We start from the raw sequence: 14,380 nt of genomic DNA on the forward strand, positions 1-14,380 counted from the left end.
AACAGTGGCTCTTTTGCTCATAAAGGTTGCCGACCCCTGACCTAGGAGAATAAAAGGCAAATTAAACATTGAGTTATCTGAGTTTTGACTCAGAAAAGATGACTTTCAAGCCAAGCATATTTTTTTTTCCCTCCCTGTGAACTTTACTTTCACAGGGGTTAGGCCCCGGCAGGCCGTGCATTAGTGCGGAAGAGGGACAATAAAGGCGTATTAAGTGGATCAGCTGATTGATGGTGAGCACAGAGATAAACATGTTACTATTTGACTGTTGCCTCAATTCATATTGAAAGAGAAAGAACAGCTCCGTCTTGACTGACAATATCACTCACTTAAGCTGGAAAACAGACTACATAACTTCCACAGTCTTTACTGATTTTGACAGACTTGGAGTACACACTACATGACTAGTTTCCAAAGATTTCTGTATGACGACTGAAAGACTGGAGATCACACACTGCACCTGATGAGGGATCACACTCTACCTGATTTGTCAAACCGGCAAAAGCCAACTATGCGCATCAAACTGTCGAGAGGGTAACAGTTTAAAGGGTAAACAAACATACCAGTTAATGCCAACAAAGCTTTAAGAAGAACAAGTAAACAAACATGGACGACAATTGGCTCGCGCAGCTATCTGCTCAGAAAAAAACCCATCAAGAGGAATAAACAGGTTTAAATCAATATATTCCTGCTACTTCCAGTTGTCTTCTGGTGCTATTTTCTGTGTCCCACCCATAGACTGTATAAATAAGGTCCCACCCTCTCTTTTCATTGGCTGTTTGCAACACGTTTCCAGTTGGGTCAGTAATCAGTTCACACTACCTGATGGGGTCCAGATTCGGTTCAAAAAATTCAAACATGTTTGACTAAGTGTGACTGAGGTCGGGTCGGGTCTTTGTCCCTCACACATTAACTGATTTTTGTGCCTACTAGCCATGCCGACTGTCCCCAACTAGAGCAGACTGGTGCAGACCTTGGCCAACTGGGATTCGTGGGTAAAATCCTGTTGTGTGTCCTCAGCTATGGACCAATAGTGTAACTTCATAACCCACTCAATGATTCAGTAACAGATTCTCCCATTCGTAGAGCCGGCGTGCCTCCTGTGCTACAGCCTGTCAGTAACATGGGCAGACAGCGTGTTGTTGGTGGCACTAAAGAGTAACAACCATGCAGCATCTAACTGGACTTCAAGGTACAGTTAGCAAACTAACACATTGCACTTTTTGTCTAACTCTGTAAATAGGAAACAAACGAGGTAGAGACACCTGTTGACTGTCTGCCGCTGGCCGGGAGCCTAGGAAGGAAGGTTGCCTCCATAGCAACGGCTATGTTATCTTCTTTCCTCTTCTTTTTGTCATTTCGGCGAGCTGAGACGGGACTGATGTCATAAGTCTGTTCATGTTAGTGAAGTGTATTATGTTTATGTTGCTGAGGTTTTTTTAATTGTTCTTCCCTCCTTTCCTCTCCTCACGTTGTGCTGTATTTCTTTCTCTTCATCTCTGTCTTCCTGTCCTGTTCACCTATGTCGTATTGTTTGTGTGTGTTTTATACGTTTTGGACGGGTCGATGGCAAATTTCGTTGTACTACCCTGTGCAATGACAATAAAGGCTTCTGATTCTGCTTCTGATTGGTAAATGTTTGTGAACAGGGCAGGGGAAGAACTACTGATATAAAAAGAGAAAGAAAGCAGGAGTAGAATGACGTGCTGAAGCATTGATCAAGCATTGAGCATTGCTCAGGGGTGCATTTGTTTGGGTGTTGACTTAAAATATCGACCATCTTTCTCAAAAATAGCTGACTTTACTTTAAGAGGACATTTCCAGGGACACTGACATGCTGTTTAATGTGCTAAACAGCCATTTAGATCCAGCCTTCAAACTGACATCAGCATTACATTTTACCCCTGTGAATGTTTTTTTGATGGTGCAGGACAAGACAAGATAATAATTGTAAGTTGGATAAGATGAAGGACACTTTAGCAGGAAAACTAATGTGGGTTGTTGTTCAGTTTGTCTGTGATCACCTGCTACTATGACATCACTGGTTTATGAAAAATATTGATTGGTGGTATGAACATAAATGAATGCAAATATAGGGGGAACCATCAAGAAAAATAAAATGAAATAAATGTCTTCCCTTGTCTAACTTTTCCCCAAAGGAGAACTCAGGACAAGAATTATTGAGCTGGTATAATCTAAATGGTACTTACCCAGGTTACTTGGATGCTGTTGCAATTACAGGCCATGGCAATAGTTTTAAAATACGGTCACCATAGAAAATGTGGATTTTGTGTGGTGTTATTTTTGAATGATTAGCTGAACATTGACTGTTAACATGTGCAATGATTTCTTAAGGAAACTGCTTCAAATTGCCATCATTATATTTCACAAAGGCAGATGTGAGCCTCCAAAATATCCAACAGTGAACTGAATACTGTTTATCCAAGAATAATGCTATGCCAGAAAAATCTTGTAGGCCTAACAACAAAAGAAAATAAAGGTACATGTCCTCTCCTCTCTGTTCTGCTCTGTTCAAAGCAAATATGGTGGAGGGGGGAAAAAAAAATCAACTTTGGGCATCACTGTGTGGTGTCATGCCGGTCTTTTGGAGCCGTGTTGGGCTTCCAAACATCAAAGTGACCATTCACATTCTGAGGTGCTTCGGTTCTTTTTTCAATCGCCATTAAAGGACACCATCAAGGGGATAAAGATCTTGTAAGAGACATGTCTGTGAATGATATGAGAAGATGAAAGCAGCTCTCTGTCACTCGCCCCGTTCACCCCTCTCCACATGTCGCCTTCATAGGGAGAAAACACTGTACAAACTAAACTTACTGTTCAAACACATCAAATGAGATCTTTGTTTTCAGTAGCAGCATTCAATAAAAAAAGTTACCACCTGTCACTGTCTTAGACTACTTGAATGTGGCTGTACCATATCATGGAAACAGTTCCCTTTTGCTTTCTTCTTGTTTCCCTCCCCTATTAAATTGACTGTTCAAACTGTCTCTCTGTGAATGAAGGCGCGTTCTATCTCTATTTCTATTTGTGTAACCATGAAAAAGCTCAATGGAAACAATTAAAAATCATTTGTTGTGGTGGGGAAGTGTGGATGATTGACAGGGTCATTTTTAAGACTGTCAGATTCAAGCTTTAACTCCACAAGGCCTGGATGAAGAATCCAGAAAACATCTTGGGCCTGACACCTCATTCATCATAGAACAGGCAAGAAATATGAAATGACAAGGCCATCTGATGTCGAGAGAGGATGACTTGAGGAGACAAGCACAATATGGTTCGGCAGACGGAGATCTACGAGTCCATGGCCCTGATTCTCTCTGTATGCAAAATCCTACCCCACTCTGTATAATCTGTGCGTGCGCTGGATGGGTGTCAAAGGAAATGATCAGCATGCTGCCAAAACTCAGCTGGGGATGAGTGAAACCACAAGTCTCTGCATCCTACGGGTATCTACAGAAATACTGTTTGCTTTGAAATGGATCAATATGCTGGATCTGAGCTAATCTTCTAATAATTAAGCTATATGTCTGTCAGGCCGCAAGAAAAATCTCTAGAGGATGGAAGCACTGATTGGTGGAGTCAAAGCTAATGGTGGTGTCTACAGGGAATGTCACTCAAAGGGGGAAAAAGACATGTAAGTCTATATATACATCTGCACTTGTTACCAGACTTGACATTTTTTGTCTCAGAGGCACACTGTGTCATATTGTATCAGTTTCTAGACAAGTTTTATTTAAATCAATTATGCAACTGGCATTACGCACTCTGACCTCTACTTAAGTCCTTATGTATAACATTGACTTTATTGTAACAGCAATGAGAGATGGTGGGATTTATGTCATTTTGGGAATTTTACTACATTAAAAAATGACTTAAAGGAGCTGAAGAAAGTGAAAAGCTGTTTCAAACCAAGCACTGATCTTCATCTGAAAAATGTGCACGAAAATGTATTAAAAAAAAGGCACACCACTGTGTACAATTTGTGGTGGGGAAAAATGATCAATTTGACCAGTTTGACCAATGATATTCCTTAGTTCTAACTGATGTCATACCTCCAGGTCATAGTTCATAGGTCATAGGTCAGCGTTGACAGTGACAGGTCAGAATCAGAGCCGGGTGAGGGCATAAAAGAGCAGGTTCAGCAGCCTCTAAAGACATCATGGCAGCGGCAAAGAGACCGAAGATGGCATTCACGGAGGAAGGTAAGAAGGGAAAAGGAGGGTGACCGAGCAAGAGGCCGCCGGACAATCTCAGATTGGCTTTTTGCCATTGGCAAGCATTATAAAAGGCTGCAGAAGGATACTGAGTTGAAAATTCTCAAAATAATGAAATAAAATGAAAATACTCAAGTAAAGCACAAGTATACCACAAAACTGTCTTTTGAGTAAATGTACTCCACAGAACTATGCTTTATGGTTTATTTTAAAAAAATAACCACAATGCCCAAAGAGACCCAAGTCTAATCTAGAGCTACATATATTACATGTATATATTCATGCCACCTATTGATAGCAGTACTTACAGTCTGGTAGAGTTTAACATAGTGCAAGTGTTCCACAGACAGAGCAGTGCGCAGTGGGTGGTAAATGGATAACCAGCATGGGACCTTGAGATCAAAATCTCTTTCAAGAGACTCCAAAAAATGTTTAAATGGCAGCACAAATGTGCTTTTCCTTGACAGATAGTCATTTATTCTCTGTTTTGACTTGTTTGTTTAATGAAACACTTGTGGAAAAAGAAAAAGAAACCAAAAGAAAAAGCTCTTCACATTGATATGTTGAAGCAGCACAGCAAAAAGAGCGCAGTGAAGAAAGCAGTGTGGTAAACTTAACCAGCAATCATTAAGCAGTGGTTCCACTGTGGGTATGACTTATACTAAACACCAGCGCTGTAGAGTGTGTACAGCTATTTAAAACACCACAATATATCATCTTAAAGTAACACAGGCAGTGTTATTGGGGAAGCAAATTTGAAAATGTTAAACATTCATTCGACTCATAATTTCAAGTCTGCTCACTTTGGGCTCTCATTAACGATCAATAGCACGTGGTCTAAAGTGCATGGCGCAAGTCAATTTAGCTTTTTCTAGTTAAACAGCGCATCATCTGGATGCAATCTAAAGTGCAAGGGGCTAATAATGGGATTGGATTTAGTCTCTCAAGGCGAGCATAACGTGAATAAAAGCATAAAAGCAATCCGAATTTCACCTCCCATGGCTTTTTAAATGGTGGATTCAGCAAACTGGAGAAGCAAGTAGTTTTCAGCCGTCAACTTAATTTGACTGCATATAAGTAAATGCACTGATAACCTATTTATTTCAGGAGAGGAAGCACTACTGTGTGTCACTATGTTTGTGTGGTGCAAACTGGCTCAGAATAATTTGAATCCATGCGTAAGCATAAATCAACAACCCACCACCCATTGAAGGAAACATTGTCTCGGATTTAGTGACCCGGACTTTTCCACCACCAGTTCCTGAAGGTTATGTAAGTTTAATTATGTATTGTATTGATGTGTGTGCTGAGTGTTTCCTTTAATAATTTACTTATTGATTGGAGACACTGCTTTCAGTTATTTTCAACATTTTCATGCGTGCAGTAATGTCACTGCAGAAAACATCACAGGACATAGCAGCAAAACAAAAAAACAAAACATGAAGCTGTTTGTTGCAGCGCAGCAGCCAATGATGTTTTACCAAGAAACAAAAAATGAATTTTTATGAGCCAACCTCTAGTGCCCACAGATGTGACTGCAATCCACGCAACACTTACATGTCACAAATAAAAGTTCACACACGTTGTGAGCCCTGTGTGCATGTGAAACAGCACAAAAATACTGCACCATTGACTTTAGACCAGCTGTTTGTTGGTCAATGCCACAATCGCATCCTGCAGCATCAAGATCGCAATGTGCTACAACGCACCACAAAATGCTCATGGGCAAACATATTGGTGCAAGTCCATTAGCTATTTACACTATGTGGGTAAAATTAAGTTGAACTAAATTGAAAATGTATGAAAAATATATACTAGATTTATTTTAGGTTCATGGGAAATTATTACTTGGTTCCAAATTGAATACACTTACATTCACATATTTTATGTATTCAACAGCTAATCCTTTCACATATAGGGGTGTCTGTAGTGCAACTTTTTTTCAAGAGTTCTGAAGTGATCTTTTTTGTGGTTACAAAATGCTGGTGAGCTTATCTCAACAGCTCACTTCTGCACAGGAAAGATTATTTGGAGTGAGCTGAGTGATGAGCTGTTTGGCTCTGTCTGAAAAGATCCCTTTCCACCCCCTAATTCCCCTCAAATAATAACATTCCACCCCTGTGGAGAAAGGCCTATGAGTCACCAACAGTGTACCTCTGCTCGTGGCGAAGGATGCACTGGAGAGACGGTGCTGACAGGAATCATAATTTGCCATTTTCCAGTTAAGTGACAAGCTGAGCAAGGGAGAGAGAGAAGCTGAGGTATTCTACAGAAACAGCCAGAGTGTGATGTTTATGCACGTGTGTACAGGTACAGTATATCTAGTTAGGGAAGGACTAATTTGGGACTTAGAAAAAAACAGATCTTGCATTATCCCACATAAATGTAGGATTCCCCCAGATTTGTATTCTGGGCAAAGAAGACTGTGAAAAAGCATTTAGACTGTCCAAGACACTTAAACTGAAACCCATAAATTGTCTTAGGCAAATTAGCTCCTTGTCGAATAGTGAGGAATATTAGCCGAATAGCCTAATATTAATAGAAATGGACATGTTTCACCCCCTGTTGTCATTAATGGGGAAATGAGCTAAAGATATGACAACCACTTTTGTACCTAGCTGTAAATGTGTATTTCAGCTCTAAAGTCAGGCATTTCAAGGGGGCTTAAAATTGAGTTTTATGTGGATTGACTTGCCTTTGTAGCCAGCCTCAAGTGGCCATTCAAAGAACGGCTGTTTTTGGCATTTTGACTTGGTTGGGTAGTAGACATTAATTGACAGTATAATGTTTGGGTCACAGGGCACCTAATGTTCTGAATACACCCCCAGTGACAGGAAATGCATTCATCATGTGAAGAGCACATGATGAATGCATTTCATGTCATGCACTCCAAACTGGCCCTCTGTCATCAAAACTTGGAGCACCTTTGGTAAGACTGTAATACTGCCAAATGGCAATCTGCGCACAGCTTTTTCTCTGTGGCTCATTGCAGTGGTTTCATGAACAGATGAAGAAAAGAAAGACTGGAAATGTTACATCATACCTGGTGCTTGTTCCAAACAACTCTTGCGTTGCAATGTCCTGTGTATTCTTCATTACCCAAAGAAATGCAATGTGGAGCAAGGTTATTATAGTTAACGAAAATCAACAAAATAACGAAAACTAGAATTGAAAAAACATTTTTTACATTACAAAAAAAACCCTAAAACTAATAAAAACTAAGCATTTTCAAAAAATAAAAATTAAACTAAAACTAGCAAAATAACTCTAAAAACGAATTAAAACTAACTGAATTTAACTGAAAAAAATTCACAACAAAATTAAAACTAAAACTAATGAAAAATCCAAAACTATTATAACCTTGGTGTGGAGTGGGAAGTTGTTTGGGTGAGGGGTTCTTGACAAATCTACAAACAGCAATGTCTTGGTACACGAAAGTCCATTTTTGACAGGCGGTGTGTATCAAGGTCACATTGGGTTAACATAATCAATAAATCGCAAAAGGATTATTATCGTTTTTGAATAAAACGATGCAGAGACCTGGACATTTTGCTTTGAGTCACCAACATATGGGACATTGGGTCTGTATGTAAAAAAGAGAAACCTTCCACTCACCTCTGGCACTCACTGGCATGGAGAACCAGGTCCTGGTTGTTCTTGGCGCTGACGGTGAGCTCATGCTCTGTTGGGTTGAAGATGTCGAGCAGTAGATGACACTGCCGGGTGCTGGGGACACACAGACACAAGAACTAAGAGTAGAACCAAAATCAACCAGTTCAGACAAAGATTTCATTATACATAATACACAAACAGGATGTAGGGTGACTCTGTTGCCTATACAAACCTATGCATAATGACCTGTTTAGGTGTATGAGTTTATACTTTATGCATGAGGCTATGATTACTTTCTAAAAATACTCAGACACACATGCACACAGCAAATGCATGAGATCAAGAGAAGACACGGTGTGAAGTGCTCATCAGTCCTTGTCATAACATCAAAGGTGGCGGTGCTTTCATCAGACCCACAGGCCTGGCTAAAGCAGGCCATCTCCACATCATCCCAGGCCTGCTTTTCTCATGCAGATCATAAGAGGGCCAATTTGTGATTTAGATCAAGACAGGAGAGATGATACTGGGTTTTCAAAGAGTTAATTTTAACCCCCAAGTAGGTGGGCTTTTTTTTTTTTTCCTGGTAATGATGGATGAAAGGAATGGATATCTCTAAACAGAAACAGAGGACAGACTGTCCAATGCAGCCAGTGCACTGTTACAGCTGTGGGTGTACAAGAGGAATGTCACAAAACTCTACATTAAACATTAGGTTTGTGTCATTTTGCATCATTATTTTAAAAGAGAGATTATACAATCACTGACCACTTTATTAGCCAACAAGGTGTACCTAATAAAGTGGTGGTGTGTAACACCTGCGAATGTAATAACGTAATAAAAATATGCAGCTTTTAGTGCAATAATCCCACAAACGTAGTACATTTTCCACAAACGTAAGAGCCGTTGCTACAACGTAACACCAGATTTCCCACAAATGTAATAACTATTACGTTTGTGGGGAAGTGAAAATCTTCTAAAGAGAAAATCTTCAAAGCTACAGGGGATAGGCCTAGATAAGTATTTTATACTTCAGCCTACTCCCTTTTTTTTCAGACCAAAATGATTTAAGGAAATGTGTCGTGAATATTAAGTTAACTGGTTCTTATTTCTATCTTATTACTTGCAGACGCATGTATATGTGTAGGGCTATATATACTGTATGTGTGTAAATGTTTACATGTTTAATGGTGCCTATGTGAGTATGTGTATGAATATGTAAATGCATCTAGCCTACGCTGTTCTAGTTTATGTTGTTTATTTTTTCAGTTCTAAAAGAATAATTAATAAAAAATAAAAAAAAAATTAAAAAGTGAAAATCTTCAACTTTCAATACTGTAATAAGTTCCCACAAATGTAATAATGCAAATAATAATGTTTGTTGTGGTTGTTGCTTGTCGTTTGTTTGCCTATACACACACTACTCATACTGACCGAGGGTGCAAAATCCAGCTGCTGGCTCTCCGCCAGGTGTAGCCTATATAGAATACCTTTATTTGAATATAATGCTAATGTGACTTGTATAGTTTTCACACCCAAAAAGTTAAATTATCTTATTTCCATCCTTTTCCCTCATTAAAATCCAGAGTCAAGAGATATGCAAATATATTCTGTCCTTATTCTGTCCGTTATTTGTATTGTTAATTTCACTCAGGCACCTTTCAGGACGGCCCCAGTTAGCGTAGCTGCAGGGTCCTTGGGTTTTGATTAGTCGGAAGGAAAACACACGAGTCCACGGCTGGCTGCGAGGCTCTTTGGTGTACGCGTTGGGGAAGAATTTATAGAATGGTGTGTAGGTTGAGGACAGGCATTAGTTGGTGAGGTGAAAGTGTTTTTTTTTGGTGGTGGTGTGGAGGGGGTTGTTTCCAGGACGCTGGTTTACACCTTTAAGCCTTTCTGAGGTGTCGTGGGCCTAACTTAACGAAACATCGATGAGGGAAGGTTCCCACTTGATAACCCCAATGACATGCTGCATACTGCTGGTGGCTAGGATAGGTAGCTGCTTATTGGTCCATCTGAGGAGTGACTGTAGATGTATGATGGCGTAGCCTGATGTCTCCTATAGGGTTATATCTGATGATTGTAATATCACTTGCTTGGTTACTGGTTGTTAATCTGAATTGGATTACTAAATGTGTTTCTACCTAAGATTATGGCACAAGGGATAGTAACATCTTGTCCTGTGTATTAACGTATGGCATCCCAAAAGTTTTAAACTCAAACATTCAAGTGTAGGAACAATATGACAACACATTTTTGAGTGGAGGGGGAAAATCAATAGACTTGGCAGGCAGTGATGCGTGGGTCAGGGCTTCTGAGAGAGAGAGAGAGAGAGAGAGAGAGAGAGAGAGAGAGAGAGAGAGAGAGAGAGAGAGAGAGAGAGAGAGAGAGAGAGAGAGAGAGAGAGAGAGAAAGACAGAAAGAGAGAGAGAGAGAGATGCTGCTTGCGTGCGTCAGCTGGATTTTGCACCCACGGGTCAGTAGTGTGTGTATAGACAGACAGACAAACAAACAAACAAACAAAACAACAACCACAACAACCATTATTCATTTCGTTATTACATTTACGTAATAAACCCCTGCAATGTGATTATTGCATTAAAAGCTGCAGATTTTTATTATGTTTGTGGTTTATTACGTTTGAGGGCATTATTACATTCGTGGGCGTTACAGTTGGTGTGTTCTTCATCTGCTTCAAGGTTGGATGTGTTGTGCGTTCAGAGATGGTTTTCTGCATAACTTGGCTATAACAAGTGGTTATTTGAGTTACTAGGCATGTTACTTCCATTAAAGTCGGCTCGAATTTTGAAGCAAAATTTTGAAATGTTGCATTAAAGAAAATGCAAATTAGGGACGTTTCCATCGACTGGTTTAGAGTGAATAAACGAAGCTGCATAAACATACTTTGGTCAGAAGATGGCAGTGTAATGTTTTACTGTAGGCTAACATGTCAGTAAACAGTAGAAGAAGAAGAGATTAAGCAAGAGAGAAAAAATAATTTAAAAAAAGAGGTAGCTAATTGGACAACTTTGGCCACCCATGAGAGAAAATAAGTCTTCAGGAATTAGATCCAGCTGAGCAACTTCTAATTGTTCTTTCATGTCAGCTCGTCTTGATCAGCAGAGCGGAAAGAGCTGATCAGTCATGAGTTTAATGTTCGCTGTCAGAACTTATTCGCAAAAAGCGTTTCCATCTCCTGCTTAGCGCATTGACTATTTTTTGAAAAAGACAAAAACTACCTCAATTGAGCATAAAAACTTTTACAGCAGCTCCTCTTCACCATGTCTACATGCCTGAATGCATTGGCTGATTAGATATTTGCGCTAACAAGCAGTTGCACAGGTTTACCTAATAAAATGGCCGATGAGTGTATATTATATCCGCACCTTCTCCACTTTGAGGATGAGCAACTGGTACAATGACAGCTTGTCGTCAATCACTTGCAAAGTCATGGCAACCTAATCAACAACAGTGCAAGTACAGTATTTTCTCCTCAGGCAAATAGGGACCATAGGACAAAAGCTGCAAAGCCATGTTTACTAGTCGACTGATATGGTTTTTTAAGGCCGATACCGATTATTTTGACATCAGTCTTAACCAATCCCTGATATGTGCTGCAGATTTTTTTTGCTGATTCTTGAAACCGATATTGCCTTTTCTCTCTCCATTTACATGATAACAATGACACAATGATAACAAATGTTACACAAGTCTCAATTTAAACAAAAAAGAAAAATTTTTTTAGCAAAACAAACAAAACATTAACAGTTGGATAGCAAACAATGTGTATGTTGTTCTAGGCCTAGGTGGTGGCGCCTCAGATGATCCACATATTTGATGTGTTTTTATTTTTTGCAGTGAAGTGAGTAAGCTAGTCAATTTGAGAACAAAAATCCAACCATATCGGCACGAATATGGTAGATTTTTATTTTGTTTTTTATCCTTGCATGGCAGCTGTATTCTCCTGATATAAAATATCATGCAAACACCATCTTTAAACACTTAAGCACCGTCTAAAAAGTAATTATTAGCATTAGCGTCCACATGACCAATGTTCAGACCAATCAGCATCCCGTAAAGAGCGACTGGCAGACAGTAATGATGACAGACAGATTTTTCATCCAATTACTTGCCAGGTTTTTTTTTTTTTTTTTTTTTTTTTTTTTAAAGTGCCTGCCCTTTTCAAAACATTTCCAATGACAGATTCTCAGATGGTTCTGATACCATCTGGCGTATCAGGTTATGTTAGACCCCTGATCACAAGAGGTAAAAGGTTAACATGCCGTCTTCATCCCCTGTGACTCCACTTATTCTTGGCTGCTCTGTATCTGCAGGTGAGGTCAGTTTTTCTACATGGCAGTAAATGATGTTCGACAACCAGAGAGTCCTGTTGGTTGAACCTGAACACTTTTAAGGTTTTTTTAGTGTCTAAAAGACACTATAAACAGAGACTTGGTAGTTTTGAGACACCATGCAAGAGAAACTCTTTTTAATTAAAATATGTTTTGTTATGATAACTACAAATTGTCAAGCCCTTGAGTATATACAACCTCCAGAAAAAAGTTGAGCCAATACGGTATTTTAAGAATGCCTTCTTCCACAATAGGAGGAATCAAACTGTTAAATTTAAAGCAGATATAAAAATGTATGTATAAATTAAATACTGCCCATCACCACATTTTCCCTCCAGGTCACACTAAGCCCTCTCCCATCTCGCCTCTTAAATCTCTGGGTTAATGGAGGCTTAAGTTGAGCTTGCCCAAGTCCCTAATAAACTGCAGCGGCAATTAAAAGAGCATATTTTTTAAGGCCTACCCGTGTTTCTTTAATTGTCTCGTTGTCTTTGTTGGCGGACGTGATTAACGTGCTGAGTGGGGCAAGGTACTGATTTATAGGCTGGGCCGTTTAGCTGAGGTGATCAATCAGACCACCCAGTTAAGAAACACAGGCTCATTGCTCATGCACTAAGTACCCAAGATAAACTGAAGGAAAAGAGTCAGGGATATAGGCACAGACAATGTGGAGTTGCACCTTGTGATAATAGTTAAAAGACCACAGCATGAGCCTGAAATCACGCTGAACACCGGTGGACAACTTCATAGCCGAGACTGCCACGGAATATCTGCAGACAAAAAGCTGAGGATTATGCTTTTGAACTAGTGGGAACTGAATCACAACACTGAATCATTTTGATAAGTATTCTGCTGAGCTACTATGCAGGGCACCGACATCCAAGCTAAATAAATAATTCAAAACCGCCAATAGGGTTTCAAACTACTTGTCTCCATTTCAGACTGTGAATTTTTAAATTCCTCTCTTTAAGAACCGAGCGAGTTGGCAAGGGAACAGTTATCCTCGATGTTTCAAAGTGAACACATATCGAACCTGCTCCTTTGCTCATAGTGTACAAAGCAAATCAATCATCAATGAAATATCAATACTTTTGCCTTTATGCAGTCAAGGAAGCACATAATAACTTTGGCTTTGTGTGCTGCATGTTTCTAAGTGTGTGATAGAGGTTATTTACACCGGCACATGGTTGAAGGCATATCAACTCCAGCTGAATCACTCAAAAACTGAACTGCTGGTCCTCCCTGCTAAACCTACAATACACCGTGACATTAACATCAAAATTGACTCCCTGTGTCTTGCCCCCACCAGGGTGGTGAGAAGCTTAGTGGTGATGATGGATGACCAACTCGCCTTTTCCCGTCATGTAGCCTCAGTTGCCCGGTCATGCTGCTTTGCACTTTACAACATCAGAAAAATCAGACCTTACCTAACTCAACATGCTACTCAACTCTTGACACTGCAACGCCCTGCTGACGGGCCTGCCAAAACCCCTTCAGATGATCCAGAACGCGGCGGTGCGTCTGGTCTACAACCAGCCAAAAAGGTCACATGTCACACCGCTGCTCATCCAGCTCCACTGGCTACCTGTTGCAGCCCGCATCAAATTTAAATCTCTAATGCTGCCTAGAAAGTTGTCTCCAGTACTGCACCCAGCTACTTGAGCGCCCTGATTCAGGCATATGCTACCTCACGACCATTGCGATCTTCCAAGGAACGATCGTTGGCCCTGCCACCTTTTCGTCCAAGGCAATCCAGACTCTTTGCGTTTGTTGTTCCCCATTGGTGGAACGCACTACCAGTTCCTACCAGAGCAGGGGCGTCCCTCTCTACCATTAAAAAACTCCTGAAGACCCAGCTCTTCAGAGAGCATCTTCTCTCCTAGCACCACACCACAATTCTACTCCTTAAGAATCGTCACTAGCACTTATTGCTGCACTTATCACACTATACCTTGATTGTTTCCCTTTTTCTGTAAGTCACTGTGGATAAAAGCACCTGCTGAATGACTAAATGTAAATTTCTACCATGTCACTAGGACTGTTACTCTGGTACCAAGTTGATGCCTGCATTTTGAAAACACGACAATACTAGCTTTTCTACAATATGTCAGGAGCGTAGGGAACCGGGTATGCCCAGTGTCCCTCCACAACCACAGCACCTGGAGCTCCCCACCGCTAAATGAG

The 14,380-nt window shown here is 40.2% G+C and overlaps 1 protein-coding gene across 2 annotated transcripts in view; it reads right to left on the minus strand.

Moving 5' to 3' along the window:
• trappc9 (trafficking protein particle complex subunit 9) overlaps window positions 1-14,380 on the minus strand; it is a 302,989-nt gene that overhangs the window by 134,099 nt on the left and 154,510 nt on the right. For both annotated transcript variants that reach the window (XM_059349529.1, XM_059349531.1), the window contains exon 19: window positions 7,851-7,961. In XM_059349529.1, the coding sequence (XP_059205512.1) occupies window positions 7,851-7,961 (111 nt within the window). The remainder of the gene's footprint in view (window positions 1-7,850; window positions 7,962-14,380) is intronic.

The sequence above is a fragment of the Centropristis striata genome, chromosome 14 (genome assembly GCF_030273125.1).
Source record: "Centropristis striata isolate RG_2023a ecotype Rhode Island chromosome 14, C.striata_1.0, whole genome shotgun sequence".
Classification (NCBI taxonomy): Eukaryota; Metazoa; Chordata; class Actinopteri; order Perciformes; family Serranidae; genus Centropristis; species Centropristis striata.